At 39.6% G+C, this 16,595-nt stretch overlaps 1 protein-coding gene across 2 annotated transcripts in view; it reads left to right on the plus strand.

Annotated features, from left to right (window-relative positions):
* Positions 1-2,529: 2,529 nt before the first annotated feature.
* The window catches only part of EGF (epidermal growth factor), an 87,069-nt gene continuing 73,003 nt past the window's right edge, over positions 2,530-16,595 (plus strand). For both annotated transcript variants that reach the window (XM_068543304.1, XM_068543305.1), the window contains exon 1: positions 2,530-3,110. In XM_068543304.1, coding sequence (XP_068399405.1) covers positions 2,984-3,110 — 127 coding nt within the window. In that variant the 5' untranslated portion in view covers positions 2,530-2,983. The remainder of the gene's footprint in view (positions 3,111-16,595) is intronic.

Consider the following 16,595-nt stretch of genomic DNA (forward strand, 5'->3'; position numbering starts at 1 on the left):
GAGCATCTGTATTTCCTATATGCCTGACATATTGGAAGCAATCTGCTGATGGGGTGGCGGTGGTGATGATTAATAACAGCTGTGTGTACAGCCAGGAGAATTAAGTGCTTTGTGCTTCAATAGGGAAATTTTATCTGAAGAGTTAGAATGATGACCAGCACACATAAACATATCTCCCAATAGCTTCCCTTCTCCTACTGACGTCCACTCATGTTTAAAAGCATTCAGAGCTGTCCCCTTACCGTTAACATCTCACTCTCTCATGGACCTACCAGCAGGTCCTCCCATCCAACTGCATCACCTCAGGATCTACAGATCTAATAAATAAGCAATTTTTTCTTTGTCCTGTCACAAATCCTGTTGTCAGCATGGCCTTCCTCCTTCTCCATGCCCGTCTGAGGCTTCCTAATTAATCCAGAAAGCTTTGCTGCATGCTCTGGTCCACATAGTTTGTGCAGTTCCCCTTCTTTCCTGACACCCTCTGAATACTTGGTGACTGGTCATTCATTAGTTCATACTCATAGACTCTTCTTTGTTGTGGTGGTTAATCAACCTCAGCAAGGTCTTGAACTTAGGGACCATGACTTCTATTTCTTGTATTCCCTACAGTGTCCTATCACATAGAGCTCTTTAATTAATCAATGAATTAGTTAATTTGACTCAATCCCAGAAACTAAAAGGTATCAGGCAGCTCAAACCCATAAAGCTACAATAGATTTCTAGGCAACTTTAAAATAAGGAGGATGTTCATTTGTCCAGGAGAGGTCCAGTTTTATTTAGAAATAAGAATATGGACTTATTAAATATCTCTGGATGTCCTTTCTAGGTGGTAGCCCCTGTCCTATGTATTTGCCATCTGGGCAACCTTAGGTTGTCTCTGGATGAGCTGGGATTGACCTTTAACATGAGTCACCAGTCTCAGCATCTACCATACCCATGTTGACTCCGTCATTTCCTAAGGGGCTTATGCTCAACATTAATGACCACATTAGCCCAAGTGACATGTAATTCGGAAAGCAAGATTTTTTACAACAAAAATAATATGAGAGATTCAAAATCCAAATAGAATATATTTGTGGGTTATTTCATATTTGTGTTCATGTTATTCTCCTCTCTCTTCTCCACTAACATAGACTGTCCTCTAAGCAAGCTCCTTCTACTGCTGTCACCTGTGACACCGGCAACGCATTTGCTGGAGGGGAAGCTCATTAACAAGGTTAGTAACTCAGTGCAGGGTATTTGTAGGACATTCGTTCTGAGTCTTGACTCTGAGTCCAGAAAGCAATGGAATATTCCATGTATCCCCCCACATGACTTCTGCTGCCCCCTAGGGTCTGTTTCTCCTGTAAGGGGTCAGAGCTGCCTGGCAGAGGCTGGCTGAAATCAGAGGAATCCTGACTTTAGCTGTTTCAGAAAAGTGACCCAGTGTTTGAAAATGACGAGAACATAATTAAACATGAGTAAAAGGCTTGGAGTCATTCCCGTTCTCCATAAGGGGTGTTCACCAGCGTGACTGTTATTTTTGTGACTATCGCTTTATCTACATTTTGACTAACACTGGGAACACTACCTCTGGGCAACTTAAATGAAAGCTTGTTTTCCAGGATGAAATAAATTGGCAGAAATTTCCATTGTTCATCAAATCTGGTGTAAATGGTTTGCCTGAGCTGGATATTTCTGGGTCCTGGGTGCACTCCTGAAGAAACAACTGCTGCTGTTCCAAGTAGAAAGTGGTCGAGCAGACAGCTATTCCACACTTGCAGCTTTTATTTTCTATCACTGAGATGTGAAAAGATAGCCTAAACTATCTGAGAAGGAACAGCATTCAGCTATGCTGGATTTCCAATGCTTCCCAGATTTTGTGCTATTAGCTTATTTTTTCCAACACGGCTCTATGATAACAATCCCCTCCTTTCCCTGCACTCCTGGCCCCTCACGATGTTTTATTATGGTCCTGCTGAAAGAAAAGGTGTCTGTGCATACTGTAGCTCTTCATCTGGCGTCAGGGATTTCCCTTTGATTTGGAAAGAATAATCTTTCAAATTCCGCTATAAAATATACAGGAGGGAGAAAGATTAAGCTCCAGGAATGTGCACCGGTGTTGACATTCGTTCAAATAATGAGCTGAAGGTCATTTTTCTTTAATATTGCTCAGGTGAGTGATCAATTGCTCTAAAGTCTGCATTATCAGCAATGCTGTTCACCACTGATTTATACAACATGGTTTAGCTTCGTCTCCATCCTTCCAGATTTTCAAAAGTAGCCAATATTCAGCAGGTACCTCCAAGACATCACGAGCAGTCCCCAGCCCCCTCCTTGCTCTCCCCCTGGTTCTGCCCGGAATGTTTATGGTGAATAGCCAGCTATCTCCTCCTTGGCAACCGTCCATGCTTTCCTGTAGCTGGAATTGCCCACATTCGCATTTGCGAACAGAGGCTCACTCAAGTGTTGCTAAAGGAGAGGGGTGGAGCCAAAAAGCTTTAAAAAGGAAAGGGGAGTTACTCTACTTTTCAAAAAGAGAAACCGCGTTTGGGGAGGAATCATATGTCCATATTTCTTCTTTCAGCCTCATCAAGGGTCGTGGTTGGAACTTTCCACCAATTCTTTCCTTTTTTTTTTTCCTCTTTCTAGCCTTGGCCCTGCCGCTTTGCCTGTCACAGTGAAGTCCGCGGCAGGCCTCCAGTGCATGGCAGTTAAACTCCGCGAAATTTGTCATAAGGGTGTCAGGTATTTCTTACGGCTTCCCAAAAACTTAGATAAAGAAATCTTTCCCTGGAGTGTCCCCTTCAGGCTGCATTTTGACGCTGTCTTGAGTTGAAGGAGAAGGAGCTCGAGGGCAACAGGGCAGCCAGAGGAAAAGATGCCCCAGGGCTGCAGGCCAACCCGGGTGGACACACTGGGGGTCAGACATACCCACCTTGCTCGGGCTATGCTCAAGCAAAGTCAACTTATTTTCTATTGAGAGTTCAAGCCCGTCAAGATTATGCTGCTGTTCCTTATCATTCTGTTGCCGGTAGTTTTTAAATTTGGTTTTGTTAGCCTCTCAGCACTGCAGCGCTGGAGCTGTCCTGAAACTGCTCCCTCGGGAGACGGGAATTCTACTTGTGTGGGTAAGTAACCCCATCGAAAGGAGTTCGCGTCTTCCCGGGAACTGCCCTCAGATACCTGTTCATTCCGTCTTGTATACGTGGGCATTTTTTTTTTTTTTTTTTTGGTTTGTCTTTGGGTGTGTATATTTGCTTCCTTTTTGTTTTCTAAGGCTGGCTGTTAGAGGTAATCTGCTGCTAACTATAAAAATTCACGGCTCTCAAATTGTTCTTGTGTGTGTGAGTGAATAGGTCTCATTTTTAACTAGCTGAACGTTTCACGTAAACCTCCGTCTTGATTCTGACATGAGGAGTGATTAAATACTTAGTTGATTAGCTTTACACGGGAAACTGGGGAAACAGATGGCTTTTTTTTTTTTTTTTTTTTTTTTTGACTGTCTCTAAGCCATGAAGAAAAAAATATCCTCCTTCGGATAAATTTGTTTTAAGAACTCAGAGGCTGCTAAAAACCAGTGAAAAATGGGAAGGGAATTGGGAACAAATGTGATTCTATCATTGTGAAAGTTAAGCTAAGTTTCAAGTTAAACCGCCTCCCATTCTCCCTCACTGCTGTTTCTGAAGCTCTGACGCAGCTCCAGTTTTTAGTAACAGGTGCATTGTAATTTTGGGAACTGCTAAGAAACGCTAATATGCCACAACCCCTCCCATATTAAATGGGTTTTTAATCAAGAGTGAGTGGGAATTCTACTGAATGTAAAATAGCAATCCTGAGTAAGGACTTTGCCTGAAAAAATGTCTCTTCCCCCTGCCCCCTCCTCGATTCATTTAATGTAATCCTTGGGTGGGTCTCCAACCTGCTGCTCCAACAAGTTAGACATTTCCATCCATGACAGACCATGAACTGCCCTGATATTCCTTTCTTGGCATTTTGCCCTTCTGGGAAGAGGGCTAGCTCCCAAAAAGAGGTAGATTGAAGGAAATACAGTAAATTTTCCAGAAGAGAAGCCTCTGGAATATAGCACGAAATAGTGGAAATAAAGGGAACACTTCTGAGGCAAACAGCTGTCGTTGGGCTCCTGTCCTGGCCGTCCCGTAAAGGAAGTTACCAGTGAGGAAGTCAGGGCCCTGTCACCAGGCAGCATTTACTGGAACAGGTGAGCAGAGCCCTAGGGTACTGGAAGGAAGGACTGCGTTCTAGTTATCTCCATGTCCCCAGCACCTAGAACATTTCTGCTCTTGTAGTATATGCTCAATAAATTCTTGCTGAATGAATAGAGTGTGTTTCCCTGGTCTGCTAATCAAAGCCCTGAAGAATAGCAATGAAAAGGGAATGACAAAAGACAAAACTGACCTCATGAGCCTGTTACACAGCTGTTGGAGACATAGCTTTGAACATAGTCATGTCGAGTGGACTGGACCGCTTTGGGGTGGAAGTAGTTGGCAAGTGACCAGAGTCAGGCACTGCCATCTGCATGGGATGAGGGGAGATAGTGGGAGCCACTCAAGAAGAAGAACCTGAGAGAGCAAAAATAATACGAAAATGAACTTTTACTCATGGCTTTAGAGTCTCAGGGAACAACCCAATCCCTGCTAGCAAGTGAGTCTGCACCTCATGCTTCTTGCCGCCCCCCCGCCAGTGGCTCAGAAGTGCCTTCACTGAGGCTGGTTGAAGAAATAAACTTGAAGCCCAGGATAGAGACAATGAGTTAGGGGGACTGTGTCACGGAGTGGAAGGAACAGAGGTTTTAGAAGCAAACATACCTCATTTCAAATCCATGCTACCTACTTAATACTTGAGCTACAGTGGAATATTGCTGAAAAATAATAATGCCCCCTTTCAGAATTGTTGTGTGGATTCCATGAGATAACACGGGAAGTGCACCTGCCACGGAGGCTAGCAGATTGTGCTCAATAAACGTCCTCTGGGCTCCATATCTTGGCTGAATCTCTTTGATCAAATCCTGTCACAAAATGCCTTACTTGAACACTGCAGTGACATGGCACAGACCCCACGGAGGGTGGAATGTCTGGATGCCACTTTGTGACTCTGTCTCTTTGCTCCCTTGTTCCTCGCAAGTCACAGGTTTAAAACCCCTACTTTATACTCCACGTCTCCTGTTAGCTGATAACTGCCTGGGTCACACCCTATGCCCCATGCATTTCAGAGGATAGTATTTCTCCTCTCTAAATAGATATGGTGCCATCATCTATTTTTCCTCTAATTAAGTTCTACTTGCCTTATTCCTTGCCCCTGGCATTGAGACAGACAACCTGTAGCCAGCCTGACCCAGCAGGAAGAATGCTTTGTGGTCTGATTCAGGTAACTTTATGCAATGTTGTCTTGCATGTGACTGTGAGCCAGAGAAAACAAGTAATAACAACACAACTGGATTTTCTTTGTTTCTTCCCTCCCCTACACCTCCTGCTTTTTTTTTTTTTTTTTACATCAACTGTGTATTCTGTTAGCTTCTGTTTGAACTACAATACATAAGGAGAGCAGTAAGGAAAACTGCTGGCCAGTGGCTTCTGAACTTTCAAGCCTATTTGCCCTGGAGGAGAAATAGCAGTTGAAAAGGAACTGTTCCTGTTTTATGTCTGTACCTGCATTATTTATATGAACTTCCCTGGTAAATAGAGTGAAGAAGGAGTACAGGTCAAACCTCAGAGAGCTGGCTGCAGGCTGGATCCTGGGGCACTAGTTAGCCAACTGGGGAGATCACTTTTAGCAGTAAACAGTGAAATCACTGATTTCAGCACCGGTTAAGGCTTGGTCAGCTTCCCAGTCAAGTGCAAACCAGAGGAACTCCATGATCAAAACCTTGTTTGTTTTTTCAGCCAGAGTTACGCAAAAGCTTTTTCAAAAAAATCTAACTGCAAAGAAATTACAGGAATGATCTTTTATGCGTACCACGTGAATAAAAGCATCACCTAAATACTCAGTGGTCTGTGGTCTTTGAGGGGGAGTAGAGCTTAGTGCTAAAGAGCTTAAATTTTGGAAACTGCCTGCCTGGGTTCAAATCTCAGTTCTGCTGCTTGTGAACTGTGTGTCATTTTCCTCAGTATCAAATAAAGATAACTACTCCCTCCTCCAAGGACTGTTGTCAGGGTTGTGTTAAAGTATTTGTTTTCAATGCTGGCTGTACATTAGAACCACCAATGGGGTTAACATCTGGTCGGTGTGAGTGAGTGAGAGTCCCTTCTGGAGGTGGAACCTGGGCATCTTTTTCTGTTACTCTCCCTTGGTGATTTCAACAGGCATAATGGGCAGCCTGGGTTTAGGGCCACTCAGTTAATACATGTAAAGTGCACAAAACAGAGCCTGGCATGTAATAAGCACTCAATAAGTCTTAGCTGCTATTAATATTTTTATTGTTGTTAACATTATTTTATTGGTGGGAATAGTAGTAGTATCTTCTAAATATGGCTTAGTTTCTTCTATAATAATTGAATTTCTTTTACACATGGAAAAATGCCACATTGATAAAACCCAATGACAGTTTTATAACATTACAATTTGTAGTCAAAATAATTTCAACATACGTAACTTGTATTTCTGTGCTCAAAAGAAATGTTTATTAAAAACCCAGAACTGTATCAAACTGGTTTGAGTGAGTGCCCTTGTGGAACTGCAGCTCCAATATTTGTCTTTCTGTGACATCAACTGATAAAAAATTCCACTGAGTGCAAAGTAAGTCTGCTTGTTAGATTTCTTACCAGTAGGGATTTTAACAACAGCAAAAAACAAGCCACTTGAAAGTATTTAAATTTCTTATGTATTTTTCCTTATGTTTGGAACCAATTTCCCTAAGATTTGTAAAGTTGTTGAGGGCATATAAAGGAATGATAAATTAGCTCTTCAAATGAATTTACATTTTTGGTCTAGTTGGGGTTTGTCCATTTTATTTGACATTCAATTTAGAAGTTGGAAGGCGAGACTTATTTGCTTATTTCAGAGTAGAGCAAATAATTGTTTCCCATCAAAAGTAAATGGACTAGTAATTTGGCTTAAGTAAATTCAGAATCTTTATCATCTACAAATTTGCCTTCATAAAAAATCCATTTGAAATAATTCCTTGTATAGAATAAATGGTTGGGCTTTTTTTTTTTAAACATCAGTAGTCTCCAAACTCCCTTCCATCTGTAAAAAAAAAAAAAAGTTTAAATGTGGACATACGCTCCCAATACACATTTGTTTATTTATCAGTTACTTACATAATATATATACTAATATTATGAACATTATACAACACGTAACATTTCTAACATTTTCTTTCCACACAATAATGAACCATCTTACAATCTCTAAGTGGTACACATCCTACTTGGGAGAGACTGTTTCAGAGAACTAGTAAAATGATGGAATAAATGCTTCATCCTTCTTCCTTATTAGCTCAGCTCCTTTCACTTAAGCATGAAGAGAAAAGCAAAAAGGTTGCTAAATTTTTTTTAAAGTAAAGGGGAATTATTTATAGTGAATGACTTTTTTCAGAATATGTAATTGTAGAAATAAAAATTGATCTCCCCAGTTGGTTAACTTAGCGCCCCAGGATCCCTCCTGAAGTAGGGTTGTGCTGAAATTCTGCCATAAGGGCCAGAAGAACAGACCACATCCCTAAGAATGGGTTGGAGTTTCATAAATTCCTCTATGGCCTGCTGGGGTCATAGTATCTTAGGATTTTTAAATAAAAATGGTCTGTGTCTCTATCTCATGTTCTGGAGAAACTCATTGTCCCCGTCCTCTATCCTGGAGGATTGCTGGGCGGGGATGGTGATGTGGAAGGAAAGGCTCTGTGTCCACTTGGTCCTTCCACTGAATTATTATTATTATTATTATTATTATTTTTTAGAGCTCCTGACTTATTTATTTATTTATTTATTATTTTTTTGGCTGTGTTGGGTCTTCGTTTCTATGTGAGGGCTTTCTCCAGTTGTGGCAAGCGGGGGCCACTCTTCATCGCGGTGCGCGGACCTCTCACTGTCGCGGCCTCTCTTGTTGCGGAGCACAGGCTCCAGATGCGCAGGCTCAGTAGTTGTGGCTCACAGGCCCAGTTGCTCCGCGGCATGTGCGATCTTCCCAGACCAGGGCTCGAACCCATGTCCCCTGCATTGGCAGGCAGATTCTCAACCACTGCGCCACCAGGGAAGCCCCTTCCACTGAATTATTGACTGAATTTATTGTGCCTTGCTTCCCTCACGCGCTGTCCCTTTCCCACACTCCATTACCTCACACCCACACCACCCTGTTTCACTTCTCAAAAGAGCCAGTGCCTTGGGCTGTGAGGGTACAAACTTTAACTGAAGGCTTGGGGCAAAAATAAGTCATGGTCACATCCTGATCCAGCACATCAAACAACTAGAACAAAATGTTTTTCATTCTTGTACTTAAAATTTAAATAATTGTTTTGTGTGGAAAAGCCTTACCCACCATCCTCTCTTGAGCGCCAGCTTCTCTCCACATTTAGCCACCCCTGTTTCTCCCTCAGTGACCTTGATCTACACCTACTCCTCTTTTTCTCGGCCTCCTTCGTCTGTTTCAGGCAACCATTGTAGATTTATTCCTCCTCCAATTCTGTTTGCTTGATCATAACCTAGGCCTCTCTTTGTAAATAAGAATTTAAATACCTTAAACAATTTCTAAATAGTACAGTGGACTGTTTTAGTAAAAACAAAACAGTTGTTTCTCAGAAGAGAAATTCTGGCCACAGGTTAAACCAATCTTTTCGCTTGTCTTTCCACAATGGGGGAATGTTAAGTTTGAGACAGAAGAGAAGACCAGGTGGTGGGAATGCCACGTGAAGCGGAGACTTTTCCTGAACTCTCAGGCTAGGAAGGGGCTGCGGAGTTCCAGGGTTAGGGGAGCCCTTTCTCTGGTCCGGTGGACACAGTTCAGAAGTGAGGTAGGGCGCTGCCTTGAAAAGAGACCTTCATAAGTCTGGTCTTGGCCAGCCATTGTAAGGTGGGTTGTTCTTCTTTTCTATTAATCACTAGTCATTAAAGAAGATCTGATTAAAAGTTAAAGATTGATCTCACTTGCGCTGAGGAAAATGAGCAAAAGGCCAGTCCCACGTTTCAGGTGAAATGGTAGAATGGTAGGTAGGAGGGACTGTCTTCCACAAACACTGTGACTCCACAGTGATGTGGCCGGAATGGGAGGAGGACGGACGAGAGCCACCAGTGGGTGAAGATGAGAGAGGCAGAATATTCCCCAGTCATTGGTCTGCTATTAGGAGAATCAAATTGTTTGGATTATGAAGCAATTACGATGTCTCCTCTCTTATTTTTATCATTGACCCATAGATTCGATTGTACTAATTTATTTAGATTAATTTATATATTGTCTCTTAATCCAGACAGTTAAAAAATCAAACATTAGACCTCAGATGAAAGGAAACAAAAATTCCTTACCTGGGAAACTCGTCTTCTAAAATCTGTTCAACATTCTTAACCTTTTAGTCACTTTGATTGTAGTGGAGAAAAATCGGAAAACTTGTAACTTTCCAATATGTGTAAATTGCCTGATCTAAGATATTTCAGCAATTACTTTAATGAAATAGTTTTGCAAACCTGTTCTGAGGAAAAAAATTAAAGACTCAGTAGCTAGCCGCAATAGCTGGAGAACTTTTTCAGAATGTCCAAGTCAGTTTTAAACAATGTACTTTCTTTCAAGGAATTTCTCAGTATTTTTCAAGAAATTCTCAAATTCCACAAAGCAGTTTAGTTAAGTTTTAGTAATAACTCCAAATTTGAGCAATCCTAGAGCTAGGGAACAAAATGTTAGTTTCACTGTGTTATAGTTTCTAATGTTAGAATTAGAATTAACTTGAAGAAAGAACCAGGAACAAAAACAACAACAGCAACAAAGAAAACCTTGAGCATTGAAATATAGTTGTCCCCACTGTCTATTTACTTCTTGCCTACAGGTGAATACTTTCATCCAGAACGCTAATACTACTCATCATGAAGGGAGTATTACCTGGATATTAGGTGAACCAGGAATGCAGATTTATTTTGTAGGGATTCTTTATTAACAATAATGTTAATACAAATATTAGCTTTGCATACCATCACTCCAGTCATGTCCCCAGCTGTCCCATTTGCTGGGACCCACAACAAGAAGATGACTGAGATCCAGGCCTGAAAGGATATGTAATGTTTTTGTCAGGTGTAGAAGAAGAAAAAATTACATTAAACAGAGGAGACCTTTATACTTCTTGAAAGATCTAGCCATATTTGAAAACACATTGTATTTTACATGGCCAATGTAACTAACCTCTGAGGGCAGTTGTGGAATAATACATGTAAATACATGTATGTCTTTCTTTAGGAGATCTTTTCCTTAACGTCATCATTCAAAACTTTCCTTTGATGCTGGAAATTAGTTAATGTATAGAAACTTCAGTCATTTTAGCCAAATGCAAGGCAGGAACTTCTGCTCTCATCACCTCTTGACCTTTCTAAGTCTGAAGTTTGAATTGGTGTGTGCATCTCTTTTCACTTATGACCTTGATTTTCGTATTCTCCCAAGCCTGGCCATGCTAATGTCGCTCAGTGTCTGGATTTCCCAAGTACTTCCCAGGATACTTAGTACACTGGAGTTTGTGTGAGAATGACAGCGATTCATGGTGGGCACTGATTTATTTGCAAAGTGCCCTCCAGTGTAGGATAGACGAAGCCTTTCAGAGAAAGGCACTACCTTCTTCCTCCATTCCGAGGCACCTATCAGGGTGCTATGGACTAACTTTGTGTGTAGTAAGTGGATTTCACTAATGGGGTGGTTCTTTTTGTGGGTAGTTGGTTGCTAGGATACACAGACAGTCCTAACAACTTCATGGCAGCTGTCTTGTTCTTTAGCACATGGTGTGTCAGTTGAGAAATAGTATTTTATTTTGTTCACGTCAATGCTTTTCTGGTTAAAATTTCAGAAGCTTGAAGAAGGATCTTTCTTCTTCCATAAACTATCCTTGTATGAACAGGTCAAAGATGGAAGACCCAGTCAAACTCAACACTGTCATAATATATGGCTGTTGACACGCATCCTCTGCATTTTGGGTCCTTCCCTTATGAGGTTTCAAAACATGCCTAGGGGCAGAAGCTACCAGGGATCTTCTGGTGCTTTTTTCCTTCCCCCTGAAGCATGCAATTGTTCTGTTTACTACAGGAATTTAATCTTTCCTTGGTTTGCAAGGAAATTGCAAAGGTTACTATCATTAATGTCAATTTACCCGGTGTGTGGAAATGTATATCTTTTAGATTCAGGCAATGTTGTTGAGAATTTTAAAAGCTCTAAGTGGTTCAAAAGTCTTATTATGTTTTGGGAAACATTTGAAAAAGTTTCTGAAAGTTTTATATTTCTTGGCTATTCTAATGAATCATGGCAAAAATTTCATGTAAGAGGAAAAAAATAAGGTATGTGAAGAAAACTTTCCATCGTGAATCTTAATGCAATTGAAAAGTACCCAGTAATGCTCATGAGAGGATGATTGGAGACTGTCTTTCAACATTGATGTGTTATCTTCTGGAACAGAAAGCTAAATAGAAGCACCATCTGCATGGATATCCCTCTTTAAAGCAGACTATGTTGATACGTATAAAATGACCAGGTTTTATTCCTTCCAGTAGACAGAATAAAATGCCATTTTTCAAACAGAGGATATATTTTTAGACAGAGTGAATTGTGGTTGGTGCTTTACACGAGTGGATTGATCTTGTCCCAGGAAAAACTAGAGCTGTTTTGGACAGGTGGTGGTTCTAGTGTCGCACTTGCTTGTTGCCTTGCTTTGCATGAAGGAGTCTCTCACGCCTAGTGAGTGCACTATGCCTGGCAGGTTCTGATAGGCCTTAGCTGTTGAAATGGACAAGGTCCAATTATGTAGCTGATATGAGCTGCTAATACTTACCTCACAGGATTGTGATGAAGACTAAATAAATTAATTCGTGTAAGGTGCTTAGGATCTTGCCTGACACACAGTGAGTTCTCAGTAAATATTAGCTATTACTCTACCAAATACCATAGCTAAGACATATTAGAAACACCTTTGCTTTGTGTAATTTTTCTAATACCTGTTTCTTCAGATGTTCAACAGTTCTTAGAGAAATCTGAAGTTGGTTTCTTGGCATGAGCCAAGTCCTAACAATCATCTAGGGTATTCTCTGTGATTTGTTACTATCCTTGATGATAAAGTATGGTACAAAATCCCCAATTAATTAATTTTTCTAAGTAATTATTCTTAGGGTTTGTCACATTTGCCTTCAACATTCCAAGAAACTTATATGAAGTATTTTTCTCTGTATTTATATAGCAATGCCTACAGCTAGGGCCCAGAAATTAGCACTGGTCAGGGTGGTATAATAAGAACAATGGAAATGGACTCAGGAAACATCTAAGTTCCAACACTTCTTCATTTTCTTTTCTTTCTGTCTGTTCATCTAGAAACATTCAGAATTCAGTATCTATAGGCGAATATTTGTTTAGCCTTGCAATATGAGGAACATGATTGTAAAGGTAGGAAAAGGAGAAGATAATTGTGTTAGTTATAAATGAGACCAACACCAAATTTTGTACATTTAATAAAATTTTTACAGATTTAATCAATTGATTAATTTTGTAGACTCCTTTCAGAGAGTTGAGCTTTTGGTGTCACTTGGGGCAGGTTGTTTGCTTTAGGTTATTGTTTTATTTCCTTTATTAGAGCTCATAATGACACATTATTGATTTGGTATTTGAAGTTTAGAGAAGCAGAGAGATGGAAACATTTCACAGAAAATAGGGGTTAAGATGAATAACATCTATTTATGAATTTACCACAAGCTCAGGATTCTTTCAAAAATACGGCAAACAAGGAAACTATTGAATTCTGTAAGACAGGCAGGTTAGGAATTGATAAATGTTAGAATAGAAAGGACCTTCAAAATCATCTAGCCCAACTGCCTCGTGTTACAGATGAGAGGCTGAAATCCAGAGGGATGAAGTAACTCACCAGGTTCCTAAGAGAACTGGAATTCAGGACCCTCAACTCATTTTACAACATATACCAAGCACATGTTACCTCCCACAACTGATGTTGAAAACCCACCAATGTAATGATTTTATTACTTCTTTCTATTGAAAAGTATTAATAATGTTAAGTTAGTGTAGGGAAAGTCTCTTACTAGCTCTCTATGTTGAAAGCGCTTTGAAAGTAGGACTGAGATTTCCTTTTATAAATACACCGATTATACCAATGAATTAATTCAAATCAGTTCAACAAATATTTATTGAACATCAGTTATGTGTTTGGACCGACAGTGATGACCTCACTGATCCAGATGCCCAGGGTGTCCTGAGGGACAGTGAGAGTCTCAGCTTAGAGGGCGACGTGTGGGTGGGCTGCAGTTTACCTGATGCCTTGTGGACCATATTAGTTGGTTTTATCAAAGCTCACTCTTACAAAATCTAACAAGTGACTTAAAAACCCTCCTGCGAAGGAAGTAAAGATGGCAGACAATGCTAATAATGCAGCCCAAGGAGATAATGAGGAAAGAACAGCACTGACCCCTTATTCTCAGAATGAGCTCTTTGTTGGCTGCATAAGGGATAAAAACATTTAGATTTGACAAAAAGGAGAAATTAACAAGAAGGAAGCCTGAAAAATGGATTTATGCTTACTACCGTTATTAGTGATAAATCTCGAAACAAGTGCAAATTTGCCTCAAAATGTTAGCTAATGAAGCCATCAGGACAAGCAAGATGTTTAAGAATAAGTATCCAGAACGTGAAGATGAACTCTTTATGATTTTCACAGTTGTGTTCAAAGTTATGATATGCAAGACTACATACCGTAAGCTTACTGATAAAAAGTTAGAAGGCTCCCTTGAGGTTTCTGACATTACAGCAAAAATGGTAAAGCCTCTATAAGTTGAAATATGCAATAACAAAATTTTTGTGACTGTTGCCTAAGTTTTTCAGTCATTAGGGCTAATGTGGTCTCGAAACAGGAGTTATAATCATCAATGTAAAAATAAACTCCCCTTACAAGTCTGGACTGCCAAAAAAAAAAAAAAAGGTAAAGCCTCACATTATTAGTGAAATACTTGTCTTCCTGCTCCCTGCTCTGGTAAAACATGCCTAAAGTAATACATGGGAAACCACATGGCGACAGATTAAATGTGTTCTTTTGTCAGCAAATACTACTGAAAACTTCACAGAAGGCATTACTGAAATTTTAAAGAAGTAAGTATTAGAAAAATTACACAGTTTGAGTGAAAGTAAAGGTGTTTCTGCTATATCTCAGCTTATGGTATTTTCTAGAGACTAAGAGTGAACATTTACTGAGAACTCACTATATGTAAGGGAAAATGCTAAGGTCTTGGCATGAATTTATTTAGTCTTCATAATAATCCTATGAAGTACTATTATCATTTCCATTTCCAAGGTGAAGGAACCTATGCACAGAGAGGTTAAGTAATGAGCTGAAAGTCACACAGCTATTATAAGTAATAGTGGAGCCAGTAAAGAGTCAACATGGGTATTCTGTCTCCAGTGCCAGTGATCTTAGCCACTCTTGTATTTGCCTCTCTGTTTCAACAATGAAATGCACAAAGAACTGAGATACTTTTTTATAAGCCAATAAAAGAAAGATGCATCAGAGAAGAAATTTTCTCAGTAGTCAATGACTTCTTTATATATTAACAAATATATTGTGAAAAAAAATAGTACGCATGTACTCAGTGGCAGTGGAGCCACATCGACAAAAAGCGTTCTTGGGTGAGATGACAGCAGACCCTACAGTACAGTCTCCACAGTTTCACAGGGAATCAGGGCAGCAAAATCACTGAAACTGGAATTGCACAAAGTGCAGTGGGGCATCACTGATGTCATTATTTCTATAAAAACAAGACTAAACTAGATTCTTTATAATACTTTGTATTGAATGGGGAGTAACCATGAAAATATTTGTCCCACATGCTTCCTGCAGAGTATCTGGAAGCAAAGCACTTATGACAATAATCGAATGTTACATATTTTTCTTTTTAAAAGGGACAAGTATTTCAAACTTTTTTACCTTTTCTGTGATGATAAATTGGTGTCAGTGGTGTGCTACTCAAAAAATAACTAAAACAACAGAACTTTATCCCTTCCAGTTAAAGGTGACATTCTAACAACGAGTGAGAAAGTGACTTGCTGATTGTAGGAAATTTATGATGAAGAGAGTGGTTTGAAAACTGATGATGTTGGAAATGTTTCTATTGTCATGTGATTTGGTTGTTGAATCAATGTCAATATGTCACTTATTAAAAACTCTCTCTTATCTACCTCAGGGCCTTTGCACTGGCTCTTCTTTCTGGTTGGAAGGCTCTCACCCCACGTATCTACTTGGCCCACCCTGCTCTTCTGTCTTTTCTCAATTTCACTTCCCCCATGAGGCCTTCTCTGACCACAGTTCTAACCTGCTCCACCCATCCTGTTACTGCCCACCCCTCTTTTTCTTTTTTTCTTCTGTGACACCTATCTGACCTCTGGTACACAGTGCAATTTACTGATTTACTCTGAAAAAACAAAAAAACAAAACAAAAAAAAAAATTCTCATGTCTGAATTCTTAAAAAAATTCCTGTAAACAGAGTTTTCCAAACTGTTTTTAAAAACTTCTAAATTAAGAATTTTTGTCCTTCCAATTCCACTTGCTAAAAATATAAAATGCAACACCTGGTTAGTTTGCATTTACTGATTAAAGTACAGGAAGGCAGAAATTTGCTAGTCGAATTCAATAAAATTTGTGAATAACTGATAGATGTAATTAAAAAGCATATTTTGTGACTTTGTAAATATAGCCAATGAAGCATTTCTTATATTTGATATAGATATAATTGTGAAATATCTATTTTGTCTATGACAGTTATCAAAGACTGAATATCAAAACATATTGAACTTTAAACCAAATTTTTGAACTCCTATATTAAATTCAATCTTTTCAATAGATGCAAATGAATGTTGCATAAACTCAATTTTTAACATGCAGAGGGACTTTTGGGGCTGTGTGACATCTGCAACTGGAAATGTCCAGCAGAAAGTAGAAAATACAGAGGCAAAACTCAGAGGGCAGGTCAAGATAGTGATTTCCGTGTGTGTGTGTGTGTGTGTGTTTGTAAGAGACATCTGGAAAAATATTTTAATGTTGGGGAATGCATTTTAGTATGGTAACATTAGTCTTTAAATAAAATTGAGCATAATTTATGCTGACAAGCTGAGGGATAAACATGCTTACTTAAGATGAAGGATTACCTACAGCACAGGAACCTTCTGGCAGCATTCACTGTTCTGCAAAACTGCATTATTATGAGTTTTTAAAAAGTTATAGTGAGGAATTCCCTGGCAGTCCAGTGGACTCTGCACTTTCACTGCAGAGGGCACGGGTTCAGTGCCTGGTCGGGGAACTAAGATCCCATGTACAGCACGGCCAAAAAAAAAAAAAGTGATAGTGAGCTGTGGTATAAGCTGAGTGATAGACACATAAATTAATGGAACAGACTAGAAAAAGTCCAGAAATAGACTTACATAAATATGGTCATTT

Source organism: Eschrichtius robustus, chromosome 4 (genome assembly GCF_028021215.1).
Source record: "Eschrichtius robustus isolate mEscRob2 chromosome 4, mEscRob2.pri, whole genome shotgun sequence".
NCBI lineage: Eukaryota > Metazoa > Chordata > Mammalia > Artiodactyla > Eschrichtiidae > Eschrichtius > Eschrichtius robustus.